The following is a 14,339-nucleotide window of genomic DNA, read 5'->3' as shown; positions in this document are numbered from 1 at the left end:
TCAGCTTTGGAATATCCTTAGAGTATGAATTCCTGTGTCCTTCAAGCAGCGAGAATGACCGTTTTGTACTCCCCATATTAGAATGTTCCTGGCACTACTTACTACAAAGAGGCAAGCTTGATGGAAAGCCTACCGTAGGTGTCAGGATAACCTGACAGTATCTGAATTTGTGTCTCCAATAAGCTCCAAGAAATTATTTTACAGTGAGTAAAAAATCCTATTTATCGTTCGTTGACAGACGCAGCTCCATATTCTTCTTACCATTGGGTTATGCTGCCCCCCCTACAGGAGTAGGACACTAGGCAGGAAAAATCTTTACCGCATCTATGGGGCAGTCCCTGGGGGTATACACCCACTCACTCTGCTATAGGCACTCAGTTTTTTTTCTGCCTAGTCAGGAGTAAGGACCTAGTTTCCTGCTGGGATTTCGGTCCTAGCACTTTTTTTTTTTCTGTTTAAAAGGGAACCTTTGTCTATAATTTTGTTTTCTAGCTAGTTATGTTCCTGAGAGAACTATATCAACAGCCGGACTGGATAACCTAGATCCTTGTGGTCTCCCAGTCTGGCCAGCAAGCCTGTCCAGGTCGCATATCTGTGCTAGGCCTCGCCACGACATAGCCCCACTGGACGGGGGCTAGCTCTTGAGTGAAACGCCTCGCCCTGGACGCACGCAACCTGGTTTGGCCTGAGTCACAGCGTACCCCTTGGCCGACAGCCCCCCACCCCGGGTGGAGAGGAGATCTGTCCAGAGTGGCACCCAACCGAATATCGTTGGTATGGTGAGTAGTGTCCCCCCACATCTCTTGCAGTCAGGGTGGACGTGGGCCCTCCCGGGGTTGATCTGACCCTCGGGCTACAATCAAAAATCTGTGGGGTCCCTACGGACCACCCCTAATCGAGCATACAAGGCACCCCACGCAGGCCATCCTTCTCATAGTGGGTTCCTACCTTTTGTCAGGTACGGTGCAGGGGCTGTAGCAGCCGTAGGGGGGGGTGCGCACCGATGCTGCTGATCACGCAATCCACTGTTGGGGAGGTAATCCTGGTAGGGGTCCATGCCAGGGTCCCCCTATGCCTGATAGATCGTTGGACCCCTCGGGACCCTGTAGACCGCATGGCATGCTGAGTGTGCCGTCATTTTCTTGTAAATCAGCTGTACAGGCTCGGCAGCCATTTCTTAGTAGTTTCCCATTGAAATACATTGGCAGCCATTTTGCTGTGGTCTCCCCATTGAAATGTATTGGCGGCCATGTTCGCGGAGACCGAGAATGGTGTAAGGCGGTGAGTGGCAAGGTCTTACCTCTGCTGCTGACCCAGGTAGTTCCTCTTTCTGGGAGGATCGTTTTCTGATCAGTTCAGACCGGCTCTGCTCTCCCTAATATCGGGTGGTGGTGAGTCTATTGGGGTCCCTGTAGGTCGCTCTTTCACTCTGCTATATAGCAGCCTAGTGTGCTGGGACTTGTATTACCGCTGGTGCAGTGGCGTGGGGCTGTTTTTTTTTTGCAGTAGACTTTAAGTGACACTGCTCTGTTCCCTAGTAACATGGAGTCCCAGGAGCAGGTATCGCCTACTTATCCCTTTTTCTGGCATTGCTGGGACCTCCTGGTCGCAACCCCTGTCTGCCTTAAGGGCGGTTTCGGAAACCCTGTTTAAAAAGAGGACTAGTAAAAAGCACCCACTGCCCTCGCCTGCCTCATCTGTATCCTCAGATTCTGAGGTTGATTTGACCATCACGGACGCGAGTCTCCCTGAGGGATGTGCATCATTACACTCTGAAGGCGAGGACGAAATATCCTCATCTGCAGCCGCGCAAGAAAACGCGCTGGTGGAGGCACTTCTAGTGTCAGTGCGGGAAACTTTAAAAATGGCAGATGATTCTACAACGTCAGAGATGCAGGTGTCTTTTGGCCACGCAAATCCCCGAAGTCGGGCAGCGTTTTCCTTTGTCCGGAACTTTTTGACAAAATTATCACTGAACAGTGGGGGCGCCTTAAACATGTTAGTGGTACCGAAGCACTTCAAGAGGCGCTACCCCTTTGCGAACGCTGTGGTCAATAAATGGACCGTTACACTGAAGGTGGACTATCCACTTTCCAGACTGAACAAATCTACTGTGGTCTTGGTGGAGGAGTCTCTGATCTTTAAAGACCCTGTTGATAGAAGGATTGAGACTCTGTCCTGCCACTTACATGAGATAGCGGGCTCAATACTTAGACTAGTCTTCGCTATCACTCTGGTGTCCCAGACCATAACGAAATGGGTAAAGGTACTAAAAAGTGTTTTGGAAGCAGAACAGCTTCCTCCGGGCCTTGCAGAGCTAACGGACCAAATGGTCCAAGCTTTATTATTTATATGTGATGCATCTTTAGATGCTGCCCCCTTCCGGCTAGAGTATCCGCAGTAGGATTTACAGTTGGCCGATGTGGCTAAAAAGCTGGTCTGCGGACCAGGCTTCAAAAAAGGCTCTGTCAGATCTCCCCTTTGCAGGGGACCACCTATTTTGTTTTTCGTTGGATGAACTTATCATAGGGCTTATAGACAAAGCCCTTATTTTTCAGCACACAGGCGGCCCTTTAGTGCCCCTGACACGCAGGAGAATGGATCTAAGTCATTTAGATTGTCTTGGGATTCCAAGAAGACGTGGTCGGGTAAGCCGAGAGCAGGCCCTTCCAGATCTGCAGACAAGTCCCCTTCTGCATGAAGGAGCGCCCTCACCCGTAACTGGGGTGGTGGAACGTTTTCGTTTCTTTCCGGAACCATGGACCTCCAGATCGGTTAAGGGATCAATGAGTGGCAGTACAAGATCTGCTGTCACAAAGGGTGATTGTGCTGGTTCCCTCTCTGGAACGCTTTCAGGGGTTTTATTCAAACCTGTTCACTGTTCCCAGGAAAGAAGGCAAAGTGCTTCTAATCTTGGACCTCAAGGCTCCGTACCGCTTTGTGCGGGTACAGAAGTTTTGAATAGAGTCCATTTGCACGGTGGTGGTGTCCCTACACCAAGGGGACTTTTTGGCCTCTATCGATTTTATGAAGGACTTATCTGCACATCCCTATTTACGCTGGACACCAGCGTTTTCTTCACTTCGCTCTAGGAGAGGAGCATTATCAATTTATAGCATTACCCTTTGGTCTCGCCTCCGCTCCCAGGTTCTTCACCAAGGTGTTGGCTCCAGTATTGATATTACTGCGAGAGCGGGGGGATTGCAGTACTGGGGTACCTGGGCGATCTCCTCTTAAGAGCAGACTCACATTCAGTCCTGTTGGGTGACTTATTAATCATTGTACGGACTCTGCAAGAGTTCGGTAGGAACATCGATTTCAAGAAATCTGCTCTGGTCCCATCTTCCAAACTGGATTATCTGGGGCTGACTCTGGACTCAGCCTCAGCGAGGGTGTTTCTCCCTCTGGAAAAGCTGCAAAATTTGCAGGGGACGATTCGCTTGCTGTTATCCAGCAATCTGTCCTCTCGGCGGACTTGCATGCGAGCACTGGGCCTGATGGTGTCTACCTTCGAGGCGGTTCCGTTTGCTCAGTTTCACACGAGACCTCTCCAAAAAGAAATTCTTGTCAGGTGGAACAAGGATACAAAATCTTTGGACCTTCTGATTCGGCTGAGTCAAAACACAAGAAGTGCTCTACTGTGGTGGCTCCGTTCCCTGGCTCTGCATCACGGCAAGTCCTTCCTTCCCCTGTATTGGAGTGTGGTAACCACGGATGCCAGCCTGTCTGGTTGGGGAGGAGTGCTTGGAAAGATGTGTGTCCCAGGGGACCTGGACTCTGGAAGAGTCCAGACTACCAATCAGTATTCTGGAACCCAGAGCGATAAAGCTTTGCTTGAGTCACTGGACAAATCTTCTGCAAGGATGTCCAGTTTGGATTTAATCAGAAAATGCCATGGTCGTAGCTTAAGTCAATCGTCAAAGGGGGCACCAAAAGTGTCCTGGCGGCCAGGATGGTGGCCGAGATCCTAAAATGGGCAGAAAAACTTTGTTCCAGCCTTCTCCACCGTGCATATCCCGGTGTGGAAAATTGGCAGGCGAATTACCTGAGTCGTCAGGTGTTGGCTCAGGGGGAATGGTCCCTTTACCCGGAGGTGTTTCACTTGCTGTGTGTCCGGTGGGGAATACCCAATGTGGACCTGCTAGCCTCTCGGCTCAACAAGAAGGTACAGAGGTTTGTAGCCAGGTCTCGGGATCCTCTGGACGACGCCACAGACGCACTGGTTACTCCTTGGGGTCACTATCGGCTGATCTATGCGTTTCCTCTAGGCTTCTGCGCAGGATAGAGGTGGAAGGGATTCTAGTCATTCTGGTGGTTCCAGACTAGTCTCGTGGGTCTTGGTACGTCGATCTGGTAAGGTTGGTCACCTATGTTCCTTGGAGACTTCCTCTCAGGGAAGATCTGCTGTCTCAAGGGCCGATCTTCCATCCTGCTTTACAGTCGCTGGCTTTAACGGCGTGGCTGTTGAAAGCCAGGTATTGAAGGAAAGGGGTCTTTCTGACTCCATGATTCCTACACTGTTGAAGGCTAGAAAATCTACCTCCTAGGAAGATTTATCATCCTACATGGAAAATGTACATCGCATGGTGTGAATCCATTAAGGTGCATCCATGCTTATTTTCAGTGGCTCGGATATTGGCCTTTCTCCAAAGAGGGGTTGAGCAGCGGTTGGCCTTGGGTACTATTAAAGGCCAGGTGTTGGCCTTGGCTGTGTTTTTTTCAATGTCCTTTAGCTACGCATTCTTTGATTCTCACCTTTTTATCCAGGGAGTTTTCCATATGACTCCTCCGATACGGTCCCTGTTACCTCCGTGGGATCTTAACTTGGTACTGTCAGTTCTACAGAAGCCTCCCTTTGAAAACAGGGAGATTCCTCTGCTTACACTGTCACAGAAGGTAGCCATTTTAGTGGCTGTTACATCTAAGTGTCTGAATTGGCGGCGCTGTCCTGCAGTTCACCTTATCTGGTGGTCTACGGAGCTAAAGTGGTACTTAGACCTAGTCAGCCGTTTCTTCCTAAGGTGGTCTCGGATTTCCATTTGAATGAAGACATTGTGCTGCCTTCACTTTGCTCTAAGCCCAAGCATCCTAAAGAAATTGCTTTGCATTTGTTGGATGTGGTTCGGGAAATTGGGGTTTACCTGGTGGCTACTGAGTCTTTCAGGAAATCAGAATCTTTTTGTCCTCACAGAAGGACCTTGGAAAGGATTGGCTGCGTCTGCTGCGACCATATCCAGATGGATCAGCCAGACGGTGGTACAGGCTTATTCACTAAAGGGTCAGGTTTCACCTTTCCCTGTGAAGGCACAGTCTACTAGGGCGTTGAGTGCCTCTTGGTTCTTTCATCATCAGGCGTCAGTAATGCAAGTTTGCAAGGCAGGAACTTGGTCATCTGTGCACACATTCATAAAATTCTAGGCATTCTCGGATGCGTCTTTTTGCCGCAAGGTTTTGCAGACTGCCGTTTAAAAGAGAACCTGAGGGTGTATGTTGTTTGAAAGAAGGGGGCTCTCAGGCTGATATGGGTGAGATGTGCGTAAAGAGAAAAAAAATCAGATGATGAGGCTGCAGCTAGCACTGAAAGTTTATCCTTAAACTTAGTGGGGAACTGGAATGATATAATGTAGTGCTGCGCTACCTCTATACACAATGTGACAGTGTGCGCAATAAATATGTAAAATAAATAAAGTGCGATAAGCGTATTTGACTAATCAAAAAGTATTGTTAAATAGTTAATCCTGTAAATTGTTAGAAATATCATTAAATTAATAAAAAAGGAAAATGTTGAAAAAAAAATAGAAAGCGTATCAATCCTGTAAATTGTTATAAACACTAATAGTCCGGCATGATGCAATTCATTATAGATGTGAATACATACAGAAAAACAACAGAATCAATATATTCTGGATATGCAAGGTAAGGTGCTGAAACAATGGTGCAAATATATACTATCAAAAAGTCACTTGTGTAGTGAGATGTACCATACATAAAATTAATTGAATAATCACTGAAAACATTCCATGAATATGCAAATAAAGGGCAAAAGTAGTTGTTCCGAAAGTGCAAATGATATCAAATGGTGAAAAAGGGTGAATATATTGCGCTTAAACACTTAAAACACAACCAAAAAAGTGCTTGTGTGCATAAACATATAAATAAATAAATAAATATATATATACTAGTGAATAAATATATATGAATAAATAGATAAATAAATATATATGTTGTGAAAAAGTCCTTAGTGAAATATATCAACAGTCCTTAAAGTGCCCAGTGCAATACGGATCTCTCAGCAATGACTGAAAATCACTTTAGCTTCAAGTGAGGGACCTCCACCATAGGGACTTTCTCCACCCAGTGCTCAGGGTAAATACTTCTTACCGAAGCTGGTGGACCCCTTAATTACAGGGGGTCTAAAACAGCATATAAGGTCCACAAATGCCTCCAAGCTATCCTTCAGGTCCCTTAATATGGCTCAGCTCGCACAAGGAACTCCAAGTATTTCCAGGGTGGTATGGGGAAAAAAGATAAGGAAACTCCGATAGTGTAGTATGTTCTAATATTGGGGTTTATTAATAGAAATGCACTTACTCAAACATCATATACAGAATGCCTTCATGGGGTAAATGCAGCATGGGTTCGGTGTACGGGACGCTCCTCTGTTCCTGCGTATCACCAACCCGGAACTCCACGGTCTCACGTTCCCGACGCACGTTTCGTCAGACGCGCTGACGTCATCAGGGGATACGCAGGAACAGAGGAGCATCCCGTACACCGAACCCATGCTGCATTTACCCCATGAAGGCATTCTGTATATGATGTTTGAGTAAGTGCATTTCTATTAATAAACCCCAATATTAGAACATACTACACTATCGGAGTTTCCTTATCTTTTTTCCCCATACCACCCTGGAAATACTTGGAGTTCCTTGTGCGAGCTGAGCCATATTAAGGGACCTGAAGGATAGCTTGGAGGCATTTGTGGACCTTATATGCTGTTTTAGACCCCCTGTAATTAAGGGGTCCACCAGCTTCGGTAAGAAGTATTTACCCTGAGCACTGGGTGGAGAAAGTCCCTATGGTGGAGGTCCCTCACTTGAAGCTAAAGTGATTTTCAGTCATTGCTGAGAGATCCGTATTGCACTGGGCACTTTAAGGACTGTTGATATATTTCACTAAGGACTTTTTCACAACATATATATTTATTTATCTATTTATTCATATATATTTATTCACTAGTATATATATATTTATTTATTTATTTATATGTTTATGCACACAAGCACTTTTTTGGTTGTGTTTTAAGTGTTTAAGCGCAATATATTCACCCTTTTTCACTATTTATGCGTATACACGTTTTTATTGCAGCTTGCACTATGGAAGCAATTCCTCACATATAATCAACATTTGACTAATAATTTATTATCGAATATCACCATTTTCGCAGTTTCTTTTGGGTTACCAATTCGTTATTTAGATATCAAATGGTGGCTCGTGAAAAAAGATGTACCAGGTGATAAGTGAGTATGAGCCATAAATAGATTATGCCTAAAACTAATGGTATACCAAAAGGTAAAATTGATGAAGGTAAAAAAAAAAAAAAAATGTATATATATCAGGGATATTGGGATATTATAAATAATAATTCTATAGGTGCTCAGTGTCCTTTTTGTACATGGCTGGGTGAGCTAAAATAGTGACTCCAAATGGTCTCTCTGCCTGTGGTTTTATAGTTGAGGACGTGTCCTAATACCAGGATACTAGGTAATCGTGGTTGTTCCTATCCAAGGGAAACATGCAGCTTGTGGATCTTTACGTTACCAGGTATTGTAGAAGAAAGTGCAGGTGATATGCAGTGGGGTGCCACCCAACTGTGTGTGCATCATGCTGGACTATTAGTGTTTAGAACAATTTACAGGATTGATATGCCTTCCATTTTTATTCAACATTTTTTATTTAATAATATTTCTAACAATTTACAGGATTAACTATTTAACAATACTTTTTGATTAGTCAAATACACTTCTCACGCTTTATTTATCTATGTATTTTACATATTTATTGCACACACTGTCACATTCTTGTTTCTAGGTGAGCTCCAGTTGTTCCTGGTTGAGCTCCATGTTACCTGGTTGGCTAAGTTTAGACTTTGGGAATTGCGTTCTTTTCTACCTTGTTTTCCCACCCCTCATGTTGATACTGCTTTGGGACGTCCCAATGGTAAGAAGAAAAAGGGCTGCGTCTGTCAATGAACGATAGAGAAAACTGGATTTTTGACATAATGTAAAATCCTTTTCTCTGAAATTCATTGACAGATGCAGCACCCGCCCCTCTGTATGAGCTGGGTTTGGGTTATTTTCTTCTGACACTGCTTGCAACAAAACTGAGTGCCTATAGCAGAGTGAGTGGGTATACCCCCAGGGAATGCCTCATAGGCGTGGTAAAGAATTTTCCTGCCTAGTGTCCTACTCCTGTAGGGGGCAGCTTAACCCAATGGTAAGAATAATATGAAGCTGCGTCTGTCAATTAACTTCAGAGAAAAAGATTTTACGGTAAGTCAAAAATCCAGTTTTTATGTACCATATGATCTTGTTAGCAGATTTAAGAACAATGTTTAAAATTTATAACAAAGCTGAGAAAAAATAAGGTCCATTGAACATAAGCACTTCTTACAAGTTCTTTTACATTCTTACAAATGTATTCTAAAATCTAGTGTCACTTGGGCTTCTATGTATGTTAAGGAGGGTGTACGGTCTGCTTTTCCTCTGTAAGGGAACTCCATATGTAAGCATACAGAAACAGCAATGCTTCACATAGACCCTGAAAGAGTAGTGTATGGCACACCGCTGTGTGTAGGTTGGCCCCTGTAGGTTTTGGTAAAAAGTAAACCAAATTCTACACAAAATGTGACCGAGTGAGGATAATCCCAAAGGGATGCAGATATACAAGTTCCAAAATAATTGTTAATAAAGTATAGTGAAGTTTAACAAAAATACACAGTAATAAGTCTTTAATTCAATGTTGAAGCACATGGTAAAAACGACAATATAGTGTAAACTGTACCCAGTGATAAGCACAGAGTAACAAGCCTCTAACCAACCATTCTCAACCGGGGTTCCTTGATCTGTGGCAGATCGACCTCGCATCTGATAGTGCCTGCATAGTTCAGGCCAACACCACTTGGCTGAGTCAGCAGAATGACATCAATGATCTTTTTTAACTAACTGTAAGGGAGCATTCTTACCACTGAAAACCAATGTAGCTGCTCTAAAGTAAATGAAGAGATGGTAAAACCAAGGTTCTAAATAATTAGGAAAGATATTGCAAAAATGATCCCTCTAATCTCTATACAAAGTGGGGGTAGTAATCTTTTCTTTTTTATGAAGAAAAGGGAACTGGACTGTCACCACAAGCAAAAAACATTCATCTGGCAGTGAGGTGGAAGGGCAGTCAGATGTCTTTCTTCCCCTTAATTTAAGACAACCCTCTTTCTATACTAAGCCTAGTCTTTAGAGAAAATACATATCCTCAATATTTCACAATTTTTTTTTCTTTCCAGATTCGATGATGCTGTGAGTTTAGTGCGACTCTACCACATGGCACATCCTAATACTGAATGCGCAAGAGAATCCCAGGGAGCCGATGGCCGAGATCTTATTAGGGTAACACTTTTTTACATATGCGTTTTGAAGTCTGGCACAATTATGAAGCATCAGCTAACAGCTGGCATAAAGTAATTTCTCCTGCCATATAAATTGAAAGGATTTTGTACTTTGAAAATCTTCATCATGGGGCCCTATTGAAACACAGATGATGAAAGGCCTCCATCTTACATATTAGAAAATGTGTTGAATAGTCCTTTAGAGAAATTGGGCTTATGTAAACCGTAATAAGTGCGGGGGTGTAATATCCCTTCAAGCTGCTGAATAGAAGAACAATTATTCAGCCAATAGAAAAAGATACTGCATGTTCCTAATGTATAGCTCTTCTGGTTTAATCACACCATTTATAAATACTTTGTATGCCTTGAGTTGTCATTGGATAAATGGTCTGTGCTTTCCGGTGTTTAAAATATTACAGATTGTATGTTTAGTGCTCCAGAGCTGCAATATTTCCCTCTTAGAACAGTTGATCTGCTTAGTTGCAGTGCTATATAATAAAGGTGATAGGTGTTAAAAGTATTTGAGACACATTAAACTATTGACTGTAAGTGCAACAATATTAATTATCTACAGGCTGATGTTAAAGTGGAATTCCACCCAAAAGTGGAACTTAAGCTCATCTGCTTCCTTCTGTTAACCCCCACGAAAGATGCCAAATGTGGCACCGGAAGGGGGGGGGGGGGGTAATCTTTCCCACTTCCAGGAGACAGCGCTGCGCCTCAGACGTTCCGTCCCCTTTCTCCTTTCCCCCTGCCGCCGAGCCAATGAAAATGTGCATGCGCAGTAGGGAACCGGCTGTGAAGCAGAAAGGCTTCATTACCAGTTTCCATTAGAGTGAATAAGGGTAGTAGCCGCGCCCTGAAAATCAGCTGGGGTGCTGACATTGCGGGCTCCCTGGACAGGTAAGTGTCTATATATTAAAAATCAGCAGCTACAGTATTTGTAGCTGCTGAATTTTTTAATTTTTTTTTTTCCACAGCTGGAACACCTCTTTTAAAGTGGTTGCAAGCCCTCGCATATCCCAAGTGATGAAATAATTTCTCCTACATAAGTTGTACCTGTTTATCCTTTCCCCCACATCCATTCAAAGTCCACAATTTACAGCTCATAGCTCTGAAAAGCAGGGGGTGGAGAGCTGAAGTTGCATCAGTGAGGGAAGGGACTCATCCCTTGCATACAGGAGCAGAGCTGAGGCTGTCAATCTGCTGGAGCTCCCTCCACTATTCTCTTTTTTTTTTTCTCTTGGCGTCAGGAAAACTTATCAGACAGGACTATTGCGGAGGAAAGAGGCAACATACAGAAATAACACTAAGGGGCTCTGGAGTGAGACAAGTACACTCTATAGAGGGATAGGCTTTATTCATTTTTTTTCATGTCTGAGGCTTAAAACCACTTTAAATTAAATCATTTCTAATAATTTGCTATTCAAACTCTGGAAATCAGGCAATTCCTTATCTGTTATTTTATCTTTTTGATTTTTTTTTTTTTTAGATATTTGTTAAAATGGAAGCAAAGAATCCAGGATATATAGAACTGGCTTTACAAGCATATTCTCAGACTGCCAGCAGCACAGCCTCTTCATGACACCACTGTTGGGACTTCTCCAAAATTTTCATTCAGTTTCATGACGCCATTTTCTACCATGCAAAATGTAATGAGTCCCCAGCTAATACCGGATGTGTGTTTCTGTGCTGGACACATAAGCCTTCCCTACTACTTTATGTCACAATTTCTAAATAAATATTCAATTAACTGTTATTGTGTTTCTTCTGTTTCCAAATAAGCATTTGTTAAAGTGTTACTGCATTTCTCCTATTCAACAAGGTACTTTCCAAGTGTGCAAAAAGACCTCCCTGTAGGAAGCTGGAAATTGACTTATTAATCAATTAAAGTGATAGTAATGGTTTTTTTTGGTTAAAAATAACAAACCTGATATACTTACCTGCTCTGTGCAGTCGTTGTGCACAAAGCAGCCCAGATCCTCCTCTTCATGGGTCCCCCGCAGGTGCTCTTGGCCCCTCCCTCCTGCCAAGTGCACCCACAGCAAGCAGCTTGCTATGGGGGCACCCAAGCCAAGCCACTGCTCTGTGTGTCCATTCAGACTCCCGCACCCCTCTCCGTCATTGACTCACTAACTTTGATTGACAGCAGTGGGAGCCAATGGTGCCCACTGCTGTGTCTCAGCCAATCTAGAGGGAGAGTCCCAGACAGACAAGGCTCTCATGCACCATTGCTTGATCAAGACGGTGCTCAGGTAAGTATTAGAGGGGCTGCTGCACACAAGTGGCATTTTATCTTAATGCATAGAATGCATTAAGATGAAAAACCTACTGCCTTTAGAACCAATTTAAAGTTGGTACTAAACACGGATATTCAAGTTGTATATTATATTTATAATGCATTATTGGCTTAGTCTGAATGTACTGTTTTCAGGTAAGATTAATAAAATTGCTTTCCTCACTATAACCCCACTACTAAAAGAGCAATTTTTTCATATTATAGCTGAAACATAGCAGCTGCTCTAAATACCTCTGCTTTTTAAGGAAAATTTTTAAAATTGTCCATGGTCACATTATTTTTAGCAAAGTGATTAAAGTGAGTGTAAAGGTATAAGGTTTTTTACCTACAGGCATTCGATGGAGGAGGAGGAAATATACAAAGGTCCTGTGCCCTCACGACACAAGAAAGGGCCAGAGACCTTGGAGCTCTGGTGTGCAGGATGGTCAGCAAATGGAGAGAGCAAACTGGTTTGGTTACTTAAATTAAAATCCCAAATATGACTTGGCTAACTTGAGAGCTCATCATCTGTTTGTCTGTTGTATCAATATCATCTAATTCCATGTTGTCAAAAATCATCCTCCAGGTCAAGGAAGGCCTACAAACAAGGCAATGAAATGGATTCAAAGTAAAAAAAAAATAACAAATAGAAGGCGCCAACCCTTAAAACCGTGTACTAACCTTTACAAAATAACTGCTGTCCCTTTTAAATGTGAAATACACATAAGGCAATTGGGTAACTAATAAAGTAAGGCGCTGTTATATGAACCATAAGTATTCAATAAAAATGCATAGAACCTAAAGAAAAAAAGTGAGTATGTGGACATCACCCCCAAACAAACATGTAATCAGCAACTGTTATTACAAGGACACTAAATGTCACAGTCCAAAATAAAGTGATGATAATCTGTGTTAAACATCAATCTCTGTGCCCACAACTAGTGTAAAATATCAGACGTGCTCCTCTTTCCATAAATGCAGTGCTTCATTCTGTGAAATACAAAAACTACTGCGCTCACCAGAGTCCCCTGGTCCCAGGGACCACTATTACATGGATATAATCCCCAAAACAAAAATCTGAGGTTCTTCCATTGCAACTGCTATTCACCTTGGCATCGATCTTCCCTTCATGCAGCAGATGATGTAAATCATAGAAGCAAAGACACAGGTGATCATGCAACACCATTTATTTAAAACATCAATAAGATAATAGCTCTACAGTAATCTGCTTACATGAAAAGTGCCTGGAGCGGCACCAGCTCAAATAGCCTGCACTGTAACCCTCAGCACTATAGCCAGGTTCAATCTTGCCGCTCACTCCGGTCTCTCGGCCCACGTGCGTTCCACAGAGATGCAGGAAGTGATGTCAATAGTTCTCCACAAGCTACAAAGCGACAACCAGATCTCTATGCATTTCACCATAAGGCATCAGTAAATCCGGTTGCCGCCTTAATCCCTGAGATACAAATAGCTACTGCTCACAACCTATTGGGGAATCACCATTCATCAAGAGAATATAAACAAACCTAAAGCAGAGTTCCACCCGTTTTTGAGTTTATAAAGTGTAGCTGCTGACTTCTGACTGCTAAACACACTCGCCTGTCTCACGGTCCAGCGATGTGGCCGGCGGGCGCTTGGTTCTCTCCATCTTCTCCCTGCAGAGCCCGCCATCTCTAGCATGGGCACCCGGCTGTGACAGCTTCACAGCCTAGTGCGCTTGCGCGAGTCGTGCTGTGCGTCCTGAGTGAACGGGCCTCTGATGTGTCCCAGAAAGAAGATTGCAGAGAGCGAGGGGGAGAGGAGAACTTCCGCTCAAGCCGCCTAGGTGGCCCAAGCCGAAGTGGGAGTGGGTACCTGTCTATCAAATCTAGGTACTCGCCCCCCCCCCCCCCCAAAAAAAATGACATGCAAAATGTGGCATGTCAGGGGGTCAGGAGGCCTTAAAGCGGAAGTTCCATATGTATATATGTGGCTCTAAAAAAAACACCCATATAAAATGCTAAAAATAAAATCAACGGTGTTAAATGCATTTGAAGAATGTCATAGGATTGACTGGTCTAATTGTTTAATTAAATCATTCAATCCCATTGAAACACTGCCCCCCAACGTCAAACAGTGGGATAGCAATCCGCACCTCCCATAGAAATTATTACTATATAGACAGCTCAAAACCAGTCACAAACTACTAGCTTTCTAGTAAATGTTACAAACCCTTACCTACTAGTATATAATTGAGGTGGCTAAAACATAAAAAATTGATAGTCAAATGAGCCTATCAATACCAAACCAAGTACATCCCAACATATAATTGAGAAATATAATTAAAAATCATTCAGGTAACAATTGAGGTTTATATCCAGATTTCTCTAGCGCTCATCGACAGACGTAGTCCTCGGTGAT

General features: G+C 43.5%; 1 protein-coding gene across 1 annotated transcript in view; it reads left to right on the top strand.

Moving 5' to 3' along the window:
• Positions 1 to 11,297, top strand: part of MRPS22 (mitochondrial ribosomal protein S22) — a 57,634-nt gene extending 46,337 nt beyond the window's left edge. The window contains exons 7-8 of the mRNA XM_082251683.1: positions 9,560 to 9,662; positions 11,154 to 11,297. Coding sequence (XP_082107809.1) covers positions 9,560 to 9,662; positions 11,154 to 11,246 — 196 coding nt within the window. The 3' untranslated portion in view covers positions 11,247 to 11,297. The remainder of the gene's footprint in view (positions 1 to 9,559; positions 9,663 to 11,153) is intronic.
• The last annotated feature ends 3,042 nt before the right edge of the window (positions 11,298 to 14,339 follow it).

Source organism: Pelophylax lessonae (assembly GCF_965119305.1).
Source record: "Pelophylax lessonae genome assembly, chromosome: 3".
NCBI lineage: Eukaryota > Metazoa > Chordata > Amphibia > Anura > Ranidae > Pelophylax > Pelophylax lessonae.
The sequence above is the reverse complement of the archived record's forward strand: the minus strand, read 5'-3'. Positions and strand labels throughout refer to the sequence as shown.